This window comes from Dreissena polymorpha, chromosome 16 (assembly GCF_020536995.1).
Source record: "Dreissena polymorpha isolate Duluth1 chromosome 16, UMN_Dpol_1.0, whole genome shotgun sequence".
Taxonomy (NCBI): Eukaryota; Metazoa; Mollusca; class Bivalvia; order Myida; family Dreissenidae; genus Dreissena; species Dreissena polymorpha.
The window spans coordinates 42,965,786-42,989,187 of NC_068370.1; the positions used below are offsets into that span (position 1 = coordinate 42,965,786).

Below are 23,402 nucleotides of genomic sequence, written 5' to 3' on the forward strand. Positions count from 1 at the left end.
AAATGCCATGACATGAAATCTAAATTTCAATTATATTTCTTAATTTTTATTAAGTAATCCCATGACAGGATAGTGAGAAAGTATCAGGATCTAATTTCAATATTATTTTAAAGAATTCATTCCTTAGCATTCAATACTATGCAATATCATAAAAATGTGCACTCTTTAGTTTTGACCAGAGGAACAGGAGCATGGGTTGACAAAACAAGGATAGCGCGTTCCAACGTGATATTTTGATCGAGCTCTATCCTTGTGCTTTGTTGTATGCTTTTCTTCTGGTGCACACATAGGCATTTTGTGAATTGCAAGTATGACGGTAATAACAACGCTGCTGGTGAGTGGGCATTTATTTATAAAAATGAATGAAAATTTTAAAAAGCTTTTTTTTATAAGTCAGAACGAATATTGATCATGATAGTTTAAAATCGTTGGGAACGATTTATTTCCACTGTGAGCCTTAAATTGAATAAACAAATAATAATGTGACAATTTGCATTAAAATGGTTGTAGATCTATGAGTTGTGTGAATGTTTTTTTTAAAAATATAATTGAACCCATTTGTGCCTAGCGTCTAGAAAAAAGGCCTTGGCAAACAGAGTAGACCCAGATGAGACGCCGCATGATGCGGCGTCTCATCAGGGTCTGCGCTGTTTGCTTAAAGGAATTTCTGTAAGAAATATTCTAAATATAGAAATAAGTATACTAGACATCCCTAATTTTGGAAATAATTTGATCCAATATAGAAGGATGGGAGAGGCATAAATGGGTTTAAGTAAAGCAGACTAAAAATGTGTTGTTAGTTTTTAAATTAGGCCTGCAGCTAATTATAGCTGACATTTTAAAATAATTTTATGTCATGACTGAAACAACCATAATAAACAAAAAATAAGTTGTTTTAATAACGTGTTGGACAAATTAACCGTATAAGTGAAAACCTAATAGATTGTCAGTTGATTATGTGTTCATCTGATTTTTATACGCCCGTTTTTAAAACGGGACGTATTATAGTTTCACCCTTGGCGGGCGGCGGGCGGGCGGCGTCCACAGCAGGGTCCGCTCTCTAATTCAAATAGTTTTCATCCGATCTTCACCAAACTTGGTCTGAAGTTGTGTCTAGACAATATCTAGGTCAATTTCGAATATGGGTCATTCTGGGTCAAAAACTAGGTCACGGGGTCATTTCAAGGATTAAGCATGGTGTCCGCTCTCTAATTGAGATATCATCTTAATAATAATAATAATACGAAGAAAAACAACATAACATCAACATAGTAATGTATTACTATAAAACAAGTCATGTATTTCCTTAAAGTTCAAGTTTTTTTTAATGTAATTAGTCTTTTTCTTTCAACTCATATATTTCTTGCACAGAAATTCCTATTGTATACAAACTGTGAAGTGCACTCAATGTCAAAGTCGTCAGCTGGGAAATTTTTCTATTTTAAAACGGATTGACCTACTTGTAATTTTTAATAAGAAACTTCGGCCAATCAGCGCCATTGTTATATAAACCTTTCAACCAATAGAAACGCAGCTTTTTCACAGCGTTAGGCTTAGTCAATATGCAGTTTATATTGAGTATTGCGTTTATATCGCATCTAATTTAATTATAAGCAAAGTTATTTTTAAATAACTAGATTTTTATCAAAGCACCGCATCCACACTGCACAGTATTTTATATTATCAATGGTACAGCCCTGTAAAATCGGGCTGACCATATTATGGCCATTTTCGGCTTTTTTATTTTTTACCTTAGAGTTTTATGTTAAACAGTGTGCTTGGGCAATGGTTTCTATCCGAAGTCCCGAGGGTAAATAACCCCATTAGTCGAGTCTAATTGAAGAAGTTTTCATCCGATCTTCACCTAATTTGGTCAGAAGTTGTGTCTGGATGATATGTAGGTCAACTTCGAATATGGGTCATGTCTGGTCAAAACGAGGTCACGAGGTTACTTAGTGCATTTCAAGCATTAAGCATGGTGTCCGCTCTCTAATTGAAGTAGTTTTCATCCGATCTTCACCTAATTTGGTCAGAAGATGTGTCTAGATGATATGTAGGTCAAGTTCAAATATGGGTCATGCAGGGTCAAAAACGAGGTCATTAGGTCACTTAGTGCATTTCAAGCATTTAGCATGGTGTCCGCTATCTAATTGAAGAAGTTTTCATCCGATCTTCACCTAATTTGGCCAGAAGTTGTGTCTAGATGATATGTAGGTCAAGTTAAATATCGGTCATGGAGGGTCAAAAACGAGGTCATGAGGTCACTAAGTGCATTTCAAGCATTAAGCATGGTATTCCCTCTCTAATTGAAGAAGTTTTCATCCGATCTTCACCTAATTTGGTCAGAAGTTGTGTCTAGATGATATGTAGGTCAAGTTCAAATATGGGTCATGTCGGGTCAAAAACGAGGTCACGATGTCGTTTAGTGCATTTCAAGCATATAGCATGGTGTCCGCTCTCTAACTGAAGTAGTTTTCATCTGATATTCACCGAATTTAGTCAGATGTTACGTCTAAATGATATCTAGGTCAAGTTCAAATATGGGTCATGCCGGGTCAATAACTAGGTCTCGAGGTCACTTAGTGCATTTCAAGCATTGAGCATGGTGTCCAAAACCTTCGAACGGGCTTATCTTTTGACAGTTTGGCACTCTTGTTCTAGAAAGTTTCCTAATTTAAAATGAAATTATGTTTTGAATAATAGATAAATATCTTTAAAGCAATAGATGTGGTGCTTTGACATAGTTCCGCTTATAATGGAAAAGCCCATTTCATTTTTGATTAAGCATCTATTACTGAAGTTAGCGAATAGGAATAATTTGTCATGTGCGATAAGAAAACATGCATGCAATTTTTTAAAATATTTTGGAAGATTTCATAACAACATAATTATATATTGTTGTTCATAACAAAATGGCGGACATTGTTAACAGTTATCCGCAGAGAAATTGTTACACTTAAATTCAGCTTAAAGCGACCTATACATGATACAAACGTAAGCATAATGTTTCATAAAATTCTCAGGGATTTGTTTATTTGCATCATAAAATATGCCAAGTGTGGATTTATTGGGAAAATGAGAAGCTACTGGAAGACATATGTAATCTACTGGTTATATCTAGCTTTACTGGTTATATGTAGCTTTACTGGTTATATGTAGCTTTACCGGAGGTTTCACTCTGATGCATACTTATATACTACAATAAACCAAATTGTCTATCTTTTTGAAATCGCGCAAATTAGGGTCGGCGGGTCCGTATAAAGAACAATCAACGAACTCTCGTCTAAACCGACGCGCAAGAAGTTCTGTTTCGGGATAACTTTATCAACTTTTAACTATATATTTTATAACACAGTCTATATGCATTCTTAATTTTAGTTCAGCATTTTAAATGAGGTGTTCTGGGTGATGTTTACCGTACCCAAAATTTAATCGGCATCAGATACGCAATATATTTTACGCACATTATACAATTCTAAAATAACCCATTCTTTTAACCAACAATTCGCATCGGTTAAGCCAGATTTCAATTACCAAATGTTTATTGGTATATCTTTAACTGTGCATTTGTAATAAGCCTATCTCACTGTTTAAGTTGTCATCTCTTAGTTGCCAGTCCCTCAAGCTAAGGTACTCCCAGTTATTTGAAGATATACAGAGAGTTCAATACAACAAGACTATACAAATCACCTTGTCCCATTATGCATACGTATATAACTCGAGAAACTATAGATCATATCAGCAAGTCTTAATGATTTTGCCATTTTATTGTGTACACATATAACTCTTGACCCTACACGATATTACGAGACCACAATGTATTTGAAGATGCTTGCTCCACAAGCTCTCTTCAGGTGAGGGTCAACGCTGTTCGCAGTCACGTTGGTCTGCGTCCCAGTTGACAACATGCCTATAAGCTGGATCTGCGCGTGAAAGGGCGTGAGATAAGAAAATATTACAAGTGATAATGATGTCATTAGAAGAACTCGTAGAGCTAAACAACACGTCTCTTGTACATGCCCACATTCCAATTACATCTGTGGCGATCCTTTTTGTCTAACTCACGCAACCGACTCACATGTGTGATTGTTGCATAAAGGAACTCTGTGTTGACTAATCTTCAATGAAATATTCCAATTACGATAATTTTCTAATGGGACTTGTACATCTATTTAAATTGATAATGTGCAACTATTTCATAAAAATATATGCCTTTTAGTGATCAATGTCCTTACAGTGTATTTTCACTTACGTAAATACATCTGTTTATGTTAAGGCATATTCCTGTCCTTGGGTCAACTGTTGAGATGTTTGACACACACACATCGTACTTTAGTGTTCAAACTTGGTGGATATTCATCGAAATGTTTGAAAAACGAAACAAAATTTAAATTACCTCTAGATCCAGAATACCATGATTAGTGTGTACGCTCTTCTGTTGTTCGGGCGTCAATGTGAAGATGTAGCAGGTATGTAACCGATGCATCACCATTTGATGCTGTAATAACAATTGGAGAATATGTTACACACATGTTACTGACGCACCACCATGCGATGCTGTAACCGCAATAGGAGAATATGGCATACAATGTAACTTACGCATCACCATTTGATGCTGCAAACACAATAGGAAAATATGTAACACACATCTAACTGATGCATCACCATTTGATGTTGTAACAACAATAGGAGAATATGTTACACACATGTAACTGATGCATCACCATTTAATGTTGTAACAACAATAGGAGAATATGTTACACACATGTAACTGATGCATCACCATTTGATGTTGTAACAACAATAGGAGAATATGTTACACACATGTAACTGATGCATCACCATTTGGTTATGTAACAACAAGAGTAGACTAGGTTACACACACGTAACTGATGCATCACCATTTGATGTTGTAACAACAATGTTACTGACGCACCACCATGCGATGCTGTAACCGCAATAGGAGAATATGGCATACAATGTAACTTACGCATCACCATTTGATGCTGCAAACACAATAGGAAAATATGTTACACACATCTAACTGATGCTGTTACAACAATAGGAGAATAGGTTACACACACGAAACTGATGCATTACCATTTGATGCTGTTACAATAATATGTGAATATGTAAAACAAATGGACTGACTGCACCGGGCGACACCCAATTAAAAAGAGTATCCTGTACGAGTTTATATAACTGTATATATGATGTTAACATATCAACGTTTGATTTTTTAACCTCAATAAACAAGAATGTAACATTGGTGAATTGTGTGCATCACCATTTAATGATGTATAAACACTAAATAAAGACAATTTATTAAAATGATGTCATTTGCAAAATAGCTCATACAATATGATACAACGTGCGCAAAATAGATTCTGATTTATTTTACGTACCGTAGTGGCCTCGTAAACGAATGACCATGACTCTTTTTCGTTGTGTTCCGTTGTCATGTGCTGCGCATGCGTAGTGTGATTTCCGTGCGCATGCGTAGTATGATTGCCGTGCGCATGCGTTGTATGATGGGTAACGTGATGGGTCGTGAAAGTTGGGAACACAGTCGCGCCCTTGGTAAAAAGTTATATCGTAATAAATTCCGGTTGAGAATCACAAAGCATTATATGGCAATATTCATCCAAATCCTTAAATATATACATTTCTGAAGATGTATTACTCCATCTTAAACAAAGCGATTTTCTGCTTTCTACATGAGATCGATATGAACATGATCGCTGTGAAACCTCATAGAAATGGTCCACGATTCGTTGAATAATGATTTAACGAGCAATAAAACGCTTTAATAAAACAATTACGATATCTAAAATTTACTTTTAACAGGCCAATACTCAATTTATGTTAATCTCATTCGAACATTCACCAAATACTTATCAATTCCTGGTTGCTTAGTATAAGTCAACTCGTTGCTTTGATGACAGAGAATCCATATTATCAGGTGATGAGTATTAGTCCATTCACGAATATGGATGTATTAAAGCTATTGCACATGTAGACTAAAATAGGTTGAATGTCGTCGTGGTATTTATACCAACTACGCGATGTTACGTGACAAATACCAAACTTCTGGGCCTTGCTGTTTCAGAGGAACAATTTCGACCCCGAGCCACGATTCGAACAATCTTGAACTAAGAAAGGCATACGATGGTACATGCCAATATAAATCATCTCCGCCTTGACGTTTAAGAAAAGAAGACTTTAAAAGATTTAAGTCTTAATAAATCACATTTCATCTGGGGCTTACAATTTTCAACCTCAGTTGTATAACTTGAAGAAATTTTGTTAGGGCCATTAGACGATGTTACACACCAAATATTTAACTTTTATCACTTGTGGTTTCAGATATTTGTAAAGGTTTTAATTGCATAAATATGCGTTAAGCTCTGGTGACCTTTGTATACAATTGACCGTAATGATGTTTACAACTTTTAAAGAGTGTCACCCAATGGTAATCACATGATTTCTTTAAAATCTGCGCAGTGGTTAGGGGGAGAATTCGTTGGAAGAAATTTTAATTCAGGCACGTCACGCACACACTCACGAACGGACTTACGACGCACAACAAGGTATCATTAAATCTAACCATGTGCATTATTTGCTCAGGTGTGTAAAACAAAAACATATGAATTGCCTTGCAACAAGAAAACGGAAACTTTATAACATGTATTAATATATTGTGAGCACTTATTTGCAATGAATGCGTTCTTAAAAAGAAATGCACCTGTTCTTTAACAAAAATATAAACAACTCTCACACACAAACGAAAAGGTTTGTAAGCCCATTAGAAATAAATATTGGTAGTTCCTGAAACGCATTACAAGTCTTCAAATCTAGCGTACCAATGAATACAGCTCTATTGTACTTACGTAAGTGTACGCTACAGCGAGGATCAGCGCAGACAGCTCTGTTTGACAACATTCTGTGGTTCTGACTGTTATGTTCGGCTTGTTTTGGTCTACCTGTGTCGCCCTATCTGCCCTGACATTATATACAGAAATAAGTTCGAATACAGATAAAGATAGTTGAAAGCGATTGTGTGAGGAATCCAAGAGCAGCAAGTGGAATATTGCGCTCAAATCCGAAAACCGTGACCCGTGCGGTGGTTTCGATCTAACAGCTATCAGTGTATAGCTGCCTCAAAAAGTAAATAAGGTTTTGTAAAACTATGTTTTGTTATAGCGGTACTGTTACAAAATACTAAATTTGTCTCTTAGGTGACTCAAAATGTATTGGATTATGAAATGGTAACATAAGTATCCATTCAATAGTATGTCTGGAAATGAACCATATATTCGTACGTTTATTCTGTCAAAGATAAGTAACGTAACGGGTTCGGTAATAGTTTTCGTTTACAAAACATTAAGTTTAACAACTGATTCACCTACTAGGATAAATGTCTTCAGTATGAGTTTGACAGGTCCCAAGACCACGATTCATATAGAGTTAAGCTGTTAAAAATAAAATAGAAAATAATTTATTTTATGTTCGTTTGATTTAGGGAAATGAACCGAAATGTCCGTCAGTATTTTACAGATATTTGCATGTCCCGTTATAATCCTGCAGGCGTCAGGTATTCACGATATAAGTAAAATGTTTGAATGTAAGGTCGCATTACCAAAAAGAGACATGCGGATTTTTTAATATTTATTTGTTATATAATTTGGTCAATTAGCTGCCAACAAAGTGGAACATAAAGCCCCTGCTGGAAGCCTTGTCAGTATTAATTCATTCGCCCATTTGTTTAAGTCTTACTCCAAAAAAGGTAAATTTCAAATGAGGTCAGTTGGTGCTTGTCTGCTGCTGTGTGTTGAACGGATGTATCACAGCATTTTATTCAGTAGTATTGATGTGAAGCGAGCACCTTGAGTTTACCAAGAATTTTCTCTTCTGAAAAAGTTTTAAGTAAATCAAATAGTTCAATTTCATGGAAAAAATCGGGTCAAACGATGTTTCATTGCTGAGAGTGTTCATCATTAACTTCCATACACTTATCAAAGGTTTGTAGCAAGCAGTCGCTGTTAGAAGAAACGCGTCATCTTGGGTTAATAAAATTAAAGCATTTGTACCTTTTGAATTATTCAAAAGTAGGTCAATTTCAAGTTAAAATGAAGACAAGTGCTGGTGGTATGTTGATAGTGTTCAAAGACAACAAGTACCAAAGCTCTATTTGAATCGTTATTGATGATGATCGTAATGTGTAATTGTGAGTACCCCCAAGTATGTAAAGAGGGGCGGAAGAATGAAGGAACGGACGGACCATAGGCTAAATGCGCTTTAGCATCAGCAGATATAGAGGTTTTGAACAAAAGAAGTCAACTAATATTCGAGGAGCGATTATTTCTCTTCTTAATGTTTTGCGTTTAACCGAATCTGTATTGCATCGATTATTTTAACCCTTTACTGCATCAGCAGTCTTGAATTGCCGTCACATAGCAAATAGCGTCTCACAGAAGAAAATTAGGTATTAAAAAGCCACATTATATTAGTCCCAAGTGAGCTAGGCAAAAAGATAACAATTAAAATCGGTCTTATATGGCATTACAAAGAATTCTAATGAGAGAAACTCTTTATCACGAGTCCGGTCTACTTTAAGCTATAAATGTCCTACAATTGATCGCTTCGTGCAGTCACACCATAACGTAAGTGTTCAATGTAAATAAGAACGGCACGCAGAGTAAACTCGTTCACAAAAGCACAGGAGGGAATCCCGTGTGTGTGTATGTATATATATATATATATATATGAGAATATAAAAAAATACGCGCTTCCCTCCTGTGCACCAAACAAAGTAGACACAAATCTGTCGGTACAGTTTTAAGTTTATGTTAGATGTGAGACGGCACCATAAAGCGAACCGGTCCCATTGCTTGGAAGGATTCCAAAACGTTTACAGATGTCCAGAAGATTATTTAACTAAGCGGTGTCATGGAGATTGATCACCGTTACTTATAAGAAAAGAAACGTGTCTAGATTAATGATAATTTAAATGATTTTTTAAATAATAAGTTCAGCAGCATTTAGTACAATAACTAAATTAGCAAAGAGCACCTTTAAAGCCGATGCAGTCAAGGAGGTGGGGTGTATGGGAATATGCCCTTGCAGAAAGTTTGTATTCATATGGGTGAGTAGCTTGATGTATGTGTGCCCGTAACTCAGATTAAATGTAAGAACAAATGTTTCAAGCAAGTAACATCACGATTAGGCAATTAAACTAGTATTACTTGTAATAATGCTCACAAGGTTATTCTTCGATGTTATGGAGTGAACTAGTTTTTGACGTCATTTTACCCAGTTTCGAACTTGATTTAGATAACATAAGGACAAATGCTTTGACCAAGCTCATTGAAGAGAGGGAAACCTATGGCCCATGGAGTTTTCGCAAGGTAATGTTGACAACGCATGAAACACGATACAAGACGAAAGACGGACAAAGGCAACCACGGATGCTCATCGATGTATTATAACTCAGTTTTTAATTTATTAACCTTATTTTTATGACCGTTTTTAACCCCATACAGGTCTTTCTGTTAAGATAAATGTTGTTACAAAGTTTCCTTTTATTGTTAGGCTTCTGGTGGCCAAACACTTGTAGCGTTTTCAATTAATGCCGTGCATTAAACAGTGGAAAACTATTAAAACTTTGTGACGATATGCATGTTTTGACAAATTTTTGTGTTATTTGGGAAAGAACGTGGCTGGCTTGTATTATATTTACTAGCTTTTTGTAGCCATATAAGGGCAACTTCTAAGTACTATGGTGGAAATACTTTTCAGAACAGTTCTAAATTTTTGTACCGGTAAGCAGCATAATTTTGCTAATATTCAGGTAAGAGTTGTAAGCCTTGGTCTGTGATCTCGCTTGATGATCATGAAGCCATGAGAGAAGTTTCAGATGAATATCTGACGTAGGTATTGAGAATAATAAGTTGGTGACGCAGATGGAGAATGGTTATCTGGCAAGTCGGAGGAATGTATCGGGTGAGCATTTGAGAAGTTTCATATGGATATCTGACGCTGTTAAAAAGATATATGCTTGTTGCATGTAAATTTTAACATTTTTATTTCTGATTGCACATAAACCTTAACCTAATTTTTACAAGTAACAAGAGAGCCAAGATGGCCCTAGTTCGCTCACCTGAGAGGAGTCGGTTCATACAATCTTTACCAAATGTCAAACTTGACCTAGATATTGTCCAGACAAACATCCTGGTCAAGTTTCATCATTATTTCATCTGCGAGTCATGATCAATGTACCTATGAAGTTTAATGATCCTAGGCGTAAGCATTCTTTAGTTATCATCCGGAAACCATTTTTCTAAGCTGAGTCACCGTGACCTTGACAGCCATTGTGTGAATACGTTTTTTGGCACTGTGACCTTGACCTTTGACCTAGTGACCTGATAATCAAAAGGGGTTCATCTGCGAGTCATGATCAATATACCTATGAAGTTTCATGAACCTAGGCATAAGCGTTCTTGAGTTATCATCCAGAAACCATTTTACTATTTCGGGTCACCGTGACCTTTGACCTAGTGACCTGAAAATCAATAGGGGTCATCTGCGAGTCATGATCATTGTACCTATGAAGTTTCATGATCCTAGGCATAAGTGTTCTTGAGTTATCATCCAGAAACCATTTTTCTATTTCGGGTCACCGTGACCTTAACCTTTGACCTAGTGACCTGAAAATCAATAGGGGTCATCTGCCAGTCATGATCATTGTACCTATGAAGTTTCATGACCCTAGGCATAAGCGTTCTTGAGTTATCATCCAGAAACCATTTTAGTATTTAAGGTCACTGTGATCTTGACCTTTGACCTAGTGACCTGAAAATCAATAGGGGTCATCTTCGAGTCATGATCAATGTACCTATGAAGTTTCATGATCCTAGGCATAAGCGTTCTTGAGTTATCATCCGGAAACCATTTTACTATTTCGGATAACCGTGACTTTGACCTTTGACCTAGTGACCTGAAAATCAATAGGGGTCATCTGCGAGTCATGATCAATGTACCTATGAAGTTTCATGATCCTAGGCCTAAGCCTTCTTGAGTTATCATCCGGAAACCATTTTACTATTTCGGGTCATCGTGACCTTGACCTTTGACCTAGTGACCTGAAAATCAATAGGGGTCATCTGCGAGTCATGATCAATCTACCTTTCAAGTTTCATTATCCTAGGCCTAAGCGTTCTTAAGTTATCATCCGGAAACCATTTTACTATTTCGGGTCACTGTGACCTTGACCTAGTGACCTGAAAATCAATAGGGGTCATCTGCGAGTCATGATCAATCTACCTATGAAGTTTCATGATCCTAGGCATAAGCGTTCTTGAGTTATCATCCGGAAACCATTTTACTATTTCGGGTCACCGTGACCTTGACCTAGTGACCTCAAAATCAATAGGGGTCATCTGCGAGTCATGATCAATGTACCTATGAAGTTTCATGATCCTAGGCCCAAGCGTTCTTGAGTTATCATCCGGAAACCACCTGGTGGACGGACCGACAGATATGTGCAAAATAATATACCCCCTCTTCTTCGAAGGGGGGGGGGGGCATAATAAAGTAAATATAGTGCAATGGAGTTGGAATAATCCTTACCACGTGAGAAGTTTAATTTTAATACATGCAGTTGTAATAGTGATATGGGAAAGGTGCAAATTTACCTTAACCAAATTTCAACTTACAAAAAGGGGAATAATTCCGCCGAATTGCAGGTCAGGCTTATGAACATTGGTCGGTGACCTCACACAATGACCCTGAACATGTGTGAAGTTTCAATTGGATGCCTATAGCAGAAGCAGTGCTGTGAATATGTTGCATTTTAACTTTTGCCCCAAACTTACATAGACGCCAACATTTGGGTGAGCAGTATACATGTAGCAAAAACTTGTCGGTAAATAGTTGAGCTAAAGACTCAATATAAGCATGTTGAGTTTACAATAAATTAAGTTGATAGCAGCTTAAGGAATCAGGAAGGAAACAACACATGAAGTAAGGTTTTGCAGTATTTTAATTGGGCAAATATACATGCTTATTAACATCGCCTAGCCTCCTAGGCTGGAATTACATATTTATTCTATAGTATAATAATATGTTAAAATGATTACAAAATAACTGTACATAACAATATTTGTCAGTGACAAAACAGCACTTTTCTATTCTCACAAACAAAGGTTTATGCTAACAACAGGAGTCCAAATATGTAAAAAAAACACTAATGTACAAAAGGTGTGGTAACAAGGAATAGTACAATATAACGTGCCATAATGGTTAAATATGAGAGAATACATTCAATACTTTAGCTTGTGGGTTAGTTTAGCACTAAAAGTAAATCCAAATATAGGAGTTATAGTAAAAAATAACGATAACAGGTCAAAAACATATGGCCTGGAAATGAAACAAAATTATAAGGATTAATTACATTTAACAAATTATATCCAATGAAATGTTAAAAAAGGATTTATAACATTCAACAAATTATATCAAATGAAAAAAAAAAAAAAAATCATATATGCCAGCAAAATAATTAAACAAACATTGCTTCATTTTTTTTTAAAGATAACAGATGCATTAAGCAAGACTTGAACGAAACAAAACAAACACATTATTACACAATTGTGTGGTTGTATCACAGTCTGATGTCATACAGATCTACCCTAGCAGCTTTCTTCCAGCTTCATTGAACATGCTAGTATCTATAACAACCTAAACAAGAGATTGCCAAGCAATATGGTCCCCTACCGGTGAAACTCCACCAATGTCAGTATTTTCTTTTATTTGTTGCCATAGCAACCAAAATTCTTGACGTAGGAACAAAATGAAATGACGTGCATAATCTCCATAATGCCATCTTTCAATGTTTCAAGTTTCATGAAAAAATATGAAGAACTTTTAAAGTTATCGCAGGATCCAGAAAAGTGTGACAGACAGACTGACAGACAGACAGAGCACAAACCTCCGGTTTCACTGGTTGGGGACAATAAAGCACATGTGGATTGATTCAATTCAATCAATTCGTAAAATAAAACACAGAACATCACTTAATCACATCCATGAATTAACATTGACCTGTGTTCAATTTTGAAATATACCTTTTGACAGTTCATGTGTCCTGATTAAAAAATCCATGTGAACACTTTACCGTGAATGCTAGTTACTTTCATTACTTAATCAAATCCTATTTCACTACATGTTTGCGTAATATTAAGGAAGAACTTAAGTTGCACCGCAGATGCATATTTGACACGTGTCATGAGAATATTGGTCTTATACCATATATGGCCAGCAATTTCGCAGGCTGATCTGGGGTTACAATGGCCATATAAAGCATTAAACCCATTTTTGCCTGATATGGCTTCTTTAATATACTAATATGGGGCAATACAACTTACATATTTACTTAATAGCGCCAACTTGATAAGCTTTGCTTGTTTTAACCGTTTCCCTCTCAGAAGCAAAGTGAAAATGCCTATGTGCAAACAGCATAAAACCAGAACAGCCTGCGAGTAACTCATCAGTATCTAGGTTTGCTGCTCATCAGTATCTAAGGGTTTGAAGTGAATTCTTTAAAACTTGGATCTAGTAAGAAAGGCCTTCAATAAAATTTAACTTTCTGAGGGACTACAAATGAGTTAAGATAGGGATCTAAGAGGTGAAGGGTTAAGAGTATCTGTGAATGTGTTTTTCTGTTCTCTACTGCCATACACAGACAAAAGAAGGGTTCTTAATGTGTGAGGTAAAGTTTCAACAACAAGTGTCATAGTGCATAAGAACTTTCACAGAGACAGATGTCTATAAATATAACAAATCTACCCAACAAGTATAATCTACCAATGAGTAAATATTACTTACTTAAATCATTGAACTACAATTCTATACATACAAGACCTAGTGTTATACACATAGATGATAATAAAATAATATTTACATGATGCTTACAAAATATATTTGTTCCTTGTCAGTATATACAAGCAGAAGTATGTACATGATTGATAAACATATCCATAACAGCACAAACTCATGTACACCTTATAAAGAATCACTTTCAAGCGATGCTTGGAAGAGATGGTCCACACAGGCCATTATAAAGCACTATGCTGATTAGTAAATAAAAAGGAATCGAATACGGATACAAATGAATAACTGAACATAAATGTAGTACTTTCAGTTGCCTCAATTTGGCCTTGTTTTGGCAAACCGAGATTTATGCATGTGCATATAGTGTTATCCAAAATTAGCCTGTGCAGTCAGCACAGGCTAATCGACTGCACGGGCTAATCAGGTCAGACACTTTCTGTTTAAACTGGATTTTCTTTTATAAAAATCTGTGTCAGACAAGAGTGTATTCCCTGATTAGCCAGTGAGTACTTAATACATAGAGAGGCTAATTTTTATATTAACATAATATTGATTTTCTTTCATCCTTTGGTAATTTTTTTTGTAAAAAGCAGCCTGTGTTGCATTGACTTATATCAGAAGTACACATTTCAGATGTCAAAATTCATAAGAAATTTAAGAAACATGAGAATATAACTAACAAATAACATAATGATATAGAGCAAAATTCTAGCAAACTGTGTGAATATGAAAGACTTGCATTATACAAAACTCATACAAACACACTACTACTGTTCTACTGTACATGAACACAAATAAGTAACAAAATTGTTTGTACTAAACACAGTTCAGTGTTCTGGTAACAAACATATTCATGTGTAGTACTATCTCATGGCATAGCAGTCCCCATCATAACATGTAAGTTAGTTTTAACATTCACTGATATATGTGTCTTGTTCTGAGAAAACTGGGCATAATGCATGTGCATAAAGTGTCCTCCCAGATTAGCCTGTGCAGTCTGCACAGGCTAATCAGGGATGACACTTTACGCCTTAACATTTTTTTCAGTTAGGAGGAACTTCCTTGAAACTAAAAATACTATAAAAGTGGAAAGTGTCGTCCCTGATTAGCCTGTGCGGACTGCACAGGCTAATCTGGGACGACACTTTATGCACATGCATTAAGCCCAATTTTCTCAGAACAAGACATATATGCGTACAATCAACAACCGATTGTACCAGGCCATTATACAACTAGATTAGCCAATTGATCTATATTCAACTAACATCTTGTTCTTAAATCAAAAGATTGTTTCATCAAAATTGCTAAAGATTTATCTACATAACCCTAAATGATTACCTATTTCTAGGCTATTGAAAACAGATTTAACTATGATTAGGATAGAGTATAATATATTTCCCACAAATATTCAGAAAAATCGCATACAGATTTTTTAAGAACGTTGCTGCCCTTGTACGTAAACGTACAGCATGATTCTTGCAATATGATACAGGTCCTCTTTCACTCAGAATCAGCCTTTAAAGCTGTACCAAACAAACCTGCTGTATTTGTCTGACATTTCAGAACAGTCCGACTAACAGTAAACTGCTGTGGTTACGTAAGGTGAGAATATAACATCTGTTAAAATACAACTGGCATCAAGCGAAAATGAGTCTTATGCCATATTACGTCAGCGTAGCTCCAGATGAGCCTGCGCAGGCTGATAAGGAGCTACCCTGCCAGCTTATGAACCCACAACACCTTGGGTAATTTTATATCGGACATTGTGGCTTCTGACCAGACTGCGCAATTCCCCACGCAAAACTGATCAACGCGGATTTTGTTTGACAAATTACCCATTTTCACATTATGTGTAAGATACAGTTTTAGCTTTGTGGAATGTATTTAACAGCAGTTTAAGCCATATAAACAGAGGAGCAATGCAAAATATACTTTAAATGTCTTTACAAAAGATAACAAATATTTTATGATAAAGCAAAACAATAAGGTAGTTAGGGCAAATTGTAAATAGCAATATGTACCATAAAATGGTTACTCAAGAAATGGTAAGTGCATGTAATAATCTTTGAACAAGGTCAACAATTTTGAATATTAAATTAATAACATGACTGACCTACAGTCAAAATGCAACTTGAAGGCAATCATGTCAAAAAGCACATTTAGGGCCATGCCATACATCAACATCAATACAAAGAGTTGTGGCGCTAACGATTATCTTATTGAGATACAGCAGTTACAGACTGGTTCCTAAATGAAGCACCTGTTGAAATGTCTTCAGCAGAATCAATACAGCAAGAAAATTGAACACATCATAAATTTGCCCATGAATGTCAAAACTCAAGCCTTAACTCTTTCAGTGCTGGAACCGAATTTAAAGGCGTTTGCAAACAGTTTGGATCCAGATGAGATGCTACAGATCCAAACTGTTTGCTATTCTGATGGTTATCTTTGAAAAAAATCGAAGAAAATGCTAATTTGAGAAATTCAGCAGACAACATTTTAGCAGCAGACAAATTTCCCAGCATGCAAAGGTTTAAGACATAACTCCAGACATGTCTCTGCATCCATAATACTGAGGTGAGTAGTAATAAGGTCGCTCATTAGATCAGAAACCTTGCATGACTTCAAAGCGCAGGCTGGTCTAAAGCTACACTGGCCACATATGGCATATCAGGAAGCCTTGCATGACTTCATAGCGCAGGCTGGTCTGAAGCTATGATTGCCCCATATGGCATATCAGGAAGCCTTGCATGACTTCATAGCGCAGACTGGTCTGAACCTACACTGGCCACATATGGCATATCAGGAAGCCTTGCATGACTTCATAGCACAGACTGGTCTGAAGCTACACTGGCCACATATGGCATATCAGGAAGCCTTGCATGACTTCATAGCGCAGGCTGGTCTAAAGCTACACTGGCCACATATGGCATATCAGGAAACCTTGCATGACTTCATAGCGCAGGCTGGTCTGAAGCTACACTGGCCACATATGGCATATCAGGAAGCCTTGCATGACTTCATAGCACAGACTGGTCTGAAGCTACACTGGCCACATATGGCATATCAGGAAGCCTTGCATGACTTTATAGCCCAGGCTGGTCTGAAGCTACACTGGCCACATATGGCATATCAGGAAACCTTGCATGACTTCATAGCGCAGACTGGTCTGAAGCTATGCTAGCCACATATGGCATATCAGGAAGCCTTGCATGACTTCATAGCACAGACTGGTCTGAAGCTACACTGGCCACATATGGCATATCAGGAAGCCTTGCATGACTTCATAGCGCAGGCTGGTCTGAAGCTACACTGGCCACATATGGCATATCAGGAAGCCTTGCATGACTTCATAGCCCAGGCTGGTCTGAAGCTACACTGGCCACATATGGCATATCAGGAAACCTTGCATGACTTCATAGCGCAGACTGGTCTGAAGCTATGCTAGCCCCATATGGCATATCAGGAAGCCTTGCATGACTATCGCACAGACTGGTCTGAAGCTACACTGGCCACATATGGCATATCAGGAAGCCTTGCATGACTTCATAGCCCAGGCTGGTCTAAAGCTACACTGGCCGCATATGGCATATCAGGAAGCCTTGCATGACTTCATAGCGCATGCTGGTCTATAGCTACACTGGCCACATATGGCATAATAGGAAGCCTTGCATGACTTCATAGCCCAGGCTGGTCTAAAGCTACACTGGCCACATATGGCATATCAGGAAACCTTGCATGACTTCATAGCACAGGCTGGTCTGAAGCTACACTGGCCACATATGGCATATCAGGAAACCTTGCATGACTTCATAGCGCAGGCTGGTCTAAAGCTACACTGGCCACATATGGCATATCAGGAAGCCTTGCATGACTTCATAGCACAGGCTGGTCTAAAGCTACACTGGCCACATATGGCATATCAGGAAGCCTTGCATGACTTCATAGCGCAGGCTGGTCTGAAGCTACACTGGCCACATATGGCATATCAGGAAGCCTTGCATGACTTCATAGCACAGGCTGGTCTAAAGCTACACTGGCCGCATATGGCATATCAGGAAGCCTTGCATGACTTCATAGCGCAGGCTGGTCTGAAGCTACACTGGCCACATATGGCATATCAGGAAGCCTTGCATGACTTCATAGCCCAGGCTGGTCTAAAGCTACACTGGCCACATATGGCATATCAGGAAGCCTTGCATGACTTCATAGCCCAGGCTGGTCTAAAGCTACACTGGCCGCATATGGCATATCAGGAAGCCTTGCATGACTTCATAGCGCAGGCTGGTCTGAAGCTACACTGGCCACATATGGCATATCAGGAAGCCTTGTATGACTTCATAGCACAGACTGGTCTGAAGCTACACTGGCCACATATGGCATATCAGGAAGCCTTGCATGACTTCATAGCGCAGACTGGTCTGAAGCTACACTGGCCACATATGGCATATCAGGAAGCCTTGCATGACTTCATAGCGCAGGCTGATCTAAAGCTACACTGGCCACATATGGCATATCAGGAAGCCTTGCATGACTTCATAGCGCATGCTGGTCTGAAGCTACACTGGCCGCATATGGCATATCAGGAAACCTTGCATGACTTCATAGCGCAGGCTGATCTAAAGCTACACTGGCCACATATGGCATATCAGGAAACCTTGCATGACTTCATAGCGCAGGCTGATCTAAAGCTACACTGGCCACATATGGCATATCAGGAAGCCTTGTATGACTTCATAGCGCAGGCTGGTCTAAAGCTACACTGGCCACATATGGCATATCAGGAAACCTTGCATGACTTCATAGCGCAGGCTGGTCTGAAGCTATGATTGCCCCATATGGCATATCAGGAAGCCTTGCATGACTTCATAGCGCAGGCTGATCTAAAGCTACACTGGCCACATATGGCATATCAGGAAGCCTTGCATGACTTCATAGCGAATGCTGGTCTGAAGCTACACTGGCCGCATATGGCATATCAGGAAACCTTGCATGACTTCATAGCGCAGGCTGGTCTGAAGCTATGATTGCCCCATATGGCATATCAGGAAGCCTTGCATGACTTCATAGCGCAGACTGGTCTGAAGCTATGCTAGCCACATATGGCATATCAGGAAGCCTTGTATGACTTCATAGCGCAGGCTGATCTGAAGCTGCACTGGCCACATATGGCATATCAGGAAGCCTTGTATGACTATCGCGCAGGCTGGTCTGAAGCTGCGCATGCCACATAAGGCATATCAGGAAACCTTGCATGACTATCGCACAGGCTGGTCTGAAGCTACACTGGCTGCACATGGCATTATGCACATTTTCACACTAAGCAATTCAATCAATATGAACTTCTCAAGAAATGTCCATTGCAAGTAGGCCTGCATTCACACCCATTTTCAGACTTGTAAATCCACAACATACAGGGACTAATGGAATAATACTTGCACTTTCAAGTGTAAGGCGGGTCGAAATATCGCCTATGTTGTAAAACATTCATTCTTAAAAATGAGTCATGCTCTGTGAAAAGAGGATTTTATGCAAGTGCAATTTCGTCGCAGATTAGCCTGTGCCGACTGAACAGGGACATTACTTTCTGCCTAGAGTGTTTATGTTAAGCAGAGATTTCCTTTCAGGGAAAATTCCATGAAGTCAAATGTGTAGTTAATGATAAACCTGTACAGACTGTCACCAGTTTTCCCAGAGCGTGCCTCAATGTTCTACAGGATTTGGAATACAAAATACCATTCACCTTTAAGGTATGTAAGAAGTATAACAATTTTTCACTTGAAATAATAAATATGATTGGCAAAAGGTTTGTTATGAAAACCCTGAAGTGTGGTCATCTTAAGTCTGGGAATAGATATGTGAACACAAAGCCTGGAATGTGACAAAACTCTGTCTTTTTTTCAACAAGAAATTACACTGACTATATTCAGTTCTGAAGACTTAATGCCCCTCTGTCCTTTCCACATTATATCGACACAACATATCTGTTACCACAGAAACAAAAAGACTACGTGCAATCACCAGGAAACCACAAAAACATCAGCATCACAAACTTGTTCCACCACCATGTTTTGTTACCATTACACAAGTTTAAGTCGATAAGATTCCATGTAGCCATGAATAATCTAATGTGACAGCAAATTATAATGCTGTATACTTCATACAGTTCTCCATGGTCATAACAGTAAATACTGCATGTACCACCATATTTGTGCAGGTGGGCTTTCCATATACCTTGTAAATATAATTATAATTAAGTTTTTTTTTTACAGGAAAAAAAACTTTGCACAATAAAACTGGCATTGCGGGACATACATTAACATGATTGCATGATATCTTATAACAGGAAAAACCATTACGTTTTATAATAGCAAATTAACAAAATATTATCCAATTGTATACAAATAAACATAACAGGTCTTCACTAGCGTAGAAAAATACTTATTTAGATATGTGTATATATATTTATACATATAAAGCAGACTGCATGGGCTTAGTGTCCTCTTTCGCATTCTTCTGAACGTCTGGAGCCCTGTTCAGTGGTAATCTCATGTGCAAGAGCACCAAAGTCAGTCCGAAAGTCAGTTGGCCCTCAAATTTGGATCCAAAGTTGCAAAGAATTGCGATCTTTGTGTGCACTCGAGTCCAAGGGTAAGTTTGAACGCAAATATAGGTGCAACGTTGCGAAGAGTCATGATGCTCATGTGCAAAGGTCAGTTGGGTCGCATATTTGGGGGCAAAGTCGCAGAAGATCCTGATCTTACAGCTCGATTGGACGCACCGAACGAGGAGTATTGCTTCGTGTTTCGGTTGGACGTCCTGAAAACGGACATTGCACAAATATTTATTCATGACATGAGCTTTAGGAAGAGATTTTAAAGTCTGTATGAAAGAAAGCTTAAATAATGTTTTCAGTACAGTTGTGACATAATTAAACAGACACATTTTTTAAAGTAAATTGTTATAAAAGTGTTTAAAATATTATAAGAAACTATGAATGAAAAATAACTATTTTCTGTTTTGAGTTTGTTTGTTATTTCTTTAACAGTGCTGTTACTTAAGAGCAAAATTAGTAGCAGATTCAATTGGAACATACAGCACATAAATCATAGATATATGACATATTGTTAAAAAATATATATCAAATAAATATTAATTTATAAATAAAGGTTTTTTAAACTTATACACATACACATAGATGATAACTAAAAAATAAAAAGCGTTCATACAAAATAAACATATAAATGGATAATTTTGTGCACAATACATAATTTGAATCTAAAAGGCCGACAAGGTCCAAATCGCTCACCTGGGTTTGATAAATGAAGACTTGTAATATACAACAATTATAACTAAAGCAATCACAGCAGGTGATTTAATACTTACTGTGGTATCACTTATTTTCGAGGTCTAATTTTAGGGCTTTTCAAGTTCCCATAATTTTGAAAATTTATGATCTGTGCCAATCTTTACCAAAATTAATATATTCAACTCGTTCTCATCACCATATTCTATGTAGCAGTCATATAATCGTATACATCTACATATCTAGTTCCTAAATGATGAAGTTGATATGAAATATTTGTTAACTTAAATGTAACAAAAGACTGCACATTTCATAATATTGCAATTTGAGAAATCAAATAACAAACTAGTATTAATAATCAAAAGGCAATAACTCTCTGAAAATCATTGAACCTGTCCATATGCACATGCCCATCAAGCAGGTTTGGTATATACCAAGTTTCTTAAAATTCATGAGTGCATGTCCATAACACAACAAAATAGCAAATAAAGTTTCATCAAAGTCAGATCATTTGTTTTTGAGATCAAGAGTTGAAAAGAGAAATCCATTTGACAAGAGCTGTCTAACAATAGCAGGACTGTCCATTTAAAGCATCTTTGATAGTACAATGTTCTTGTTTTGTTAGACATCTGATATAATAACCACACAGATATATTTGAAGTTGACTACATGTATCTGTAGTTGTTTTATATTACATGCAAATGTAAACCAAAACATTTATAAATTAAAACAAGAAATTTGACAATGCCTAGAAACTAGACATTTAACTATTAACCAGGTAATTTAAGTCAATATAATCAACTCTGAAGCATGGTCAAATAAAAAGTTGTGCAAGACACCTGAAAAAATTGTTTTAAATTAACCGGTGTATAAAAAAAATTAACACTAGATGGCTCTGGGTGCCTCAACTTTTTTTCCAAAGAAACATTTGAGGAAAAATAATGCTTAAATATGATTTTTTCATCCAGTTTTTAAAGGTTTTGCCATAGTTTTCTACATAATTAAAAGATTTGAAAAAATTTGTTGAATGACCATCGCAGAGGCATTTCTAAGTTTGGTTAAAATGCCAAAGGAGAGTAGCTATAGTAAACTACTGATAATAGCTTCAGACACTGACTGACCACAATAGCTCAACTTTAGCACTTCGTGTTCTGGCAAGCTCATAACATAAAATGAAAGTCTTTCACCAAAATCTAAATAATATTACACATACGTTGACACCGAAAAAGTAACCATAAACAGAGAGCTGTCCACAAAAAGAAAAGGTTAACAAAATGCAAGTTGCTGTGATTATGGACCATTCCTGTACTGGAAATATTTGGGTTACACTGACTGTGGAATCAATACCAGGTTGGTTTTGCTAGATTAATCCTTCTACTTTCTTATACTGAATACAATATCTTTGTTTAGCTTATATTCCACACATCATAAACATTTTTAGATTTTTAATAAGCAAGAACAAGCGAGTATCCAGGGCTTTTTTCCCTTTCTTTTGTGGCGGTTGGCCCTACAAAATTTTGACCAAGAGGGCCAAAGGCCCTAGATTGCTCACCTCAGAACCATAGGATCTACCATATTCCATACATTGTGATGTTTGTATAACAAATGCACTTTCTGTACTTTCTGGAACCATTGTTTAACACGGCTGGGATATCATCACAACACATGTTTTGATAAAGTTTCATGCAAAAACCACGTGGACAAGTAATTCTTAAGTGTTAATAAGGTTTCACTATAGCCATAGAAAACAAGAAACCGTCGGAGACGGGTGATGCTCCCCAAAGTTTTTTTTGGTCACAATATTGCACTATATATTCAGATAAAAGGAAATGTCTTGAAAGGCATAACTTTGGACAAAATAATACGATGGATGGTTCAGCAACCTAAAAATTTCAAAGGGCCATCACTCTCTTAATACATAATCTAACCAGAACACACTAATAACATGCCCATCTCCACAAGGTAGTTAAGCTTCCCATAAAGCTTCATTGTATTCCAGTCAGTAGTTGGGGAGAAATAGCCCGGACAAGAATTGCACTATATGTACTGTTTATAGAAAATTTCAAAGGGCCATAACTCTGTGAAAAATCATCCAACCATAACCGGCTGATAATATGCACTTCTTGTTGGTAGTGAATATTCCAATAAAGTTTCATTGAATTCCCATGATAAGTTGCTGAGAAATAGCTCGGACAAGAATTGCTATATA

The 23,402-nt window shown here is 37.1% G+C and overlaps 1 protein-coding gene and 1 long non-coding RNA gene across 51 annotated transcripts in view; one reads left to right on the top strand and one right to left on the bottom strand.

Annotated features, from left to right (window-relative positions):
• Nucleotides 1-12,022: 12,022 nt before the first annotated feature.
• The window catches only part of LOC127862019 (rho-associated protein kinase 2-like), a 100,391-nt gene continuing 89,011 nt past the window's right edge, over nucleotides 12,023-23,402 (bottom strand). For 2 of the 50 annotated variants that reach the window (XM_052400883.1, XM_052400885.1), the window contains exons 35-36: nucleotides 17,621-20,706; nucleotides 12,023-17,488 (exon numbers count right to left, since the gene is read on the bottom strand). In XM_052400883.1, the coding sequence (XP_052256843.1) occupies nucleotides 20,601-20,706 (106 nt within the window). In that variant the 3' untranslated portion in view covers nucleotides 12,023-17,488; nucleotides 17,621-20,600. The remainder of the gene's footprint in view (nucleotides 17,489-17,620; nucleotides 20,707-23,402) is intronic. The other 48 variants (XM_052400929.1, XM_052400915.1, XM_052400922.1 and 45 more) reach the window with 48 other exon arrangements.
• The window catches only part of LOC127862065 (uncharacterized), a 486,885-nt gene continuing 475,571 nt past the window's right edge, over nucleotides 12,089-23,402 (top strand). The window contains exon 1 of the long non-coding RNA XR_008040411.1: nucleotides 12,089-12,203. This is a non-coding gene — a long non-coding RNA (uncharacterized LOC127862065). The remainder of the gene's footprint in view (nucleotides 12,204-23,402) is intronic.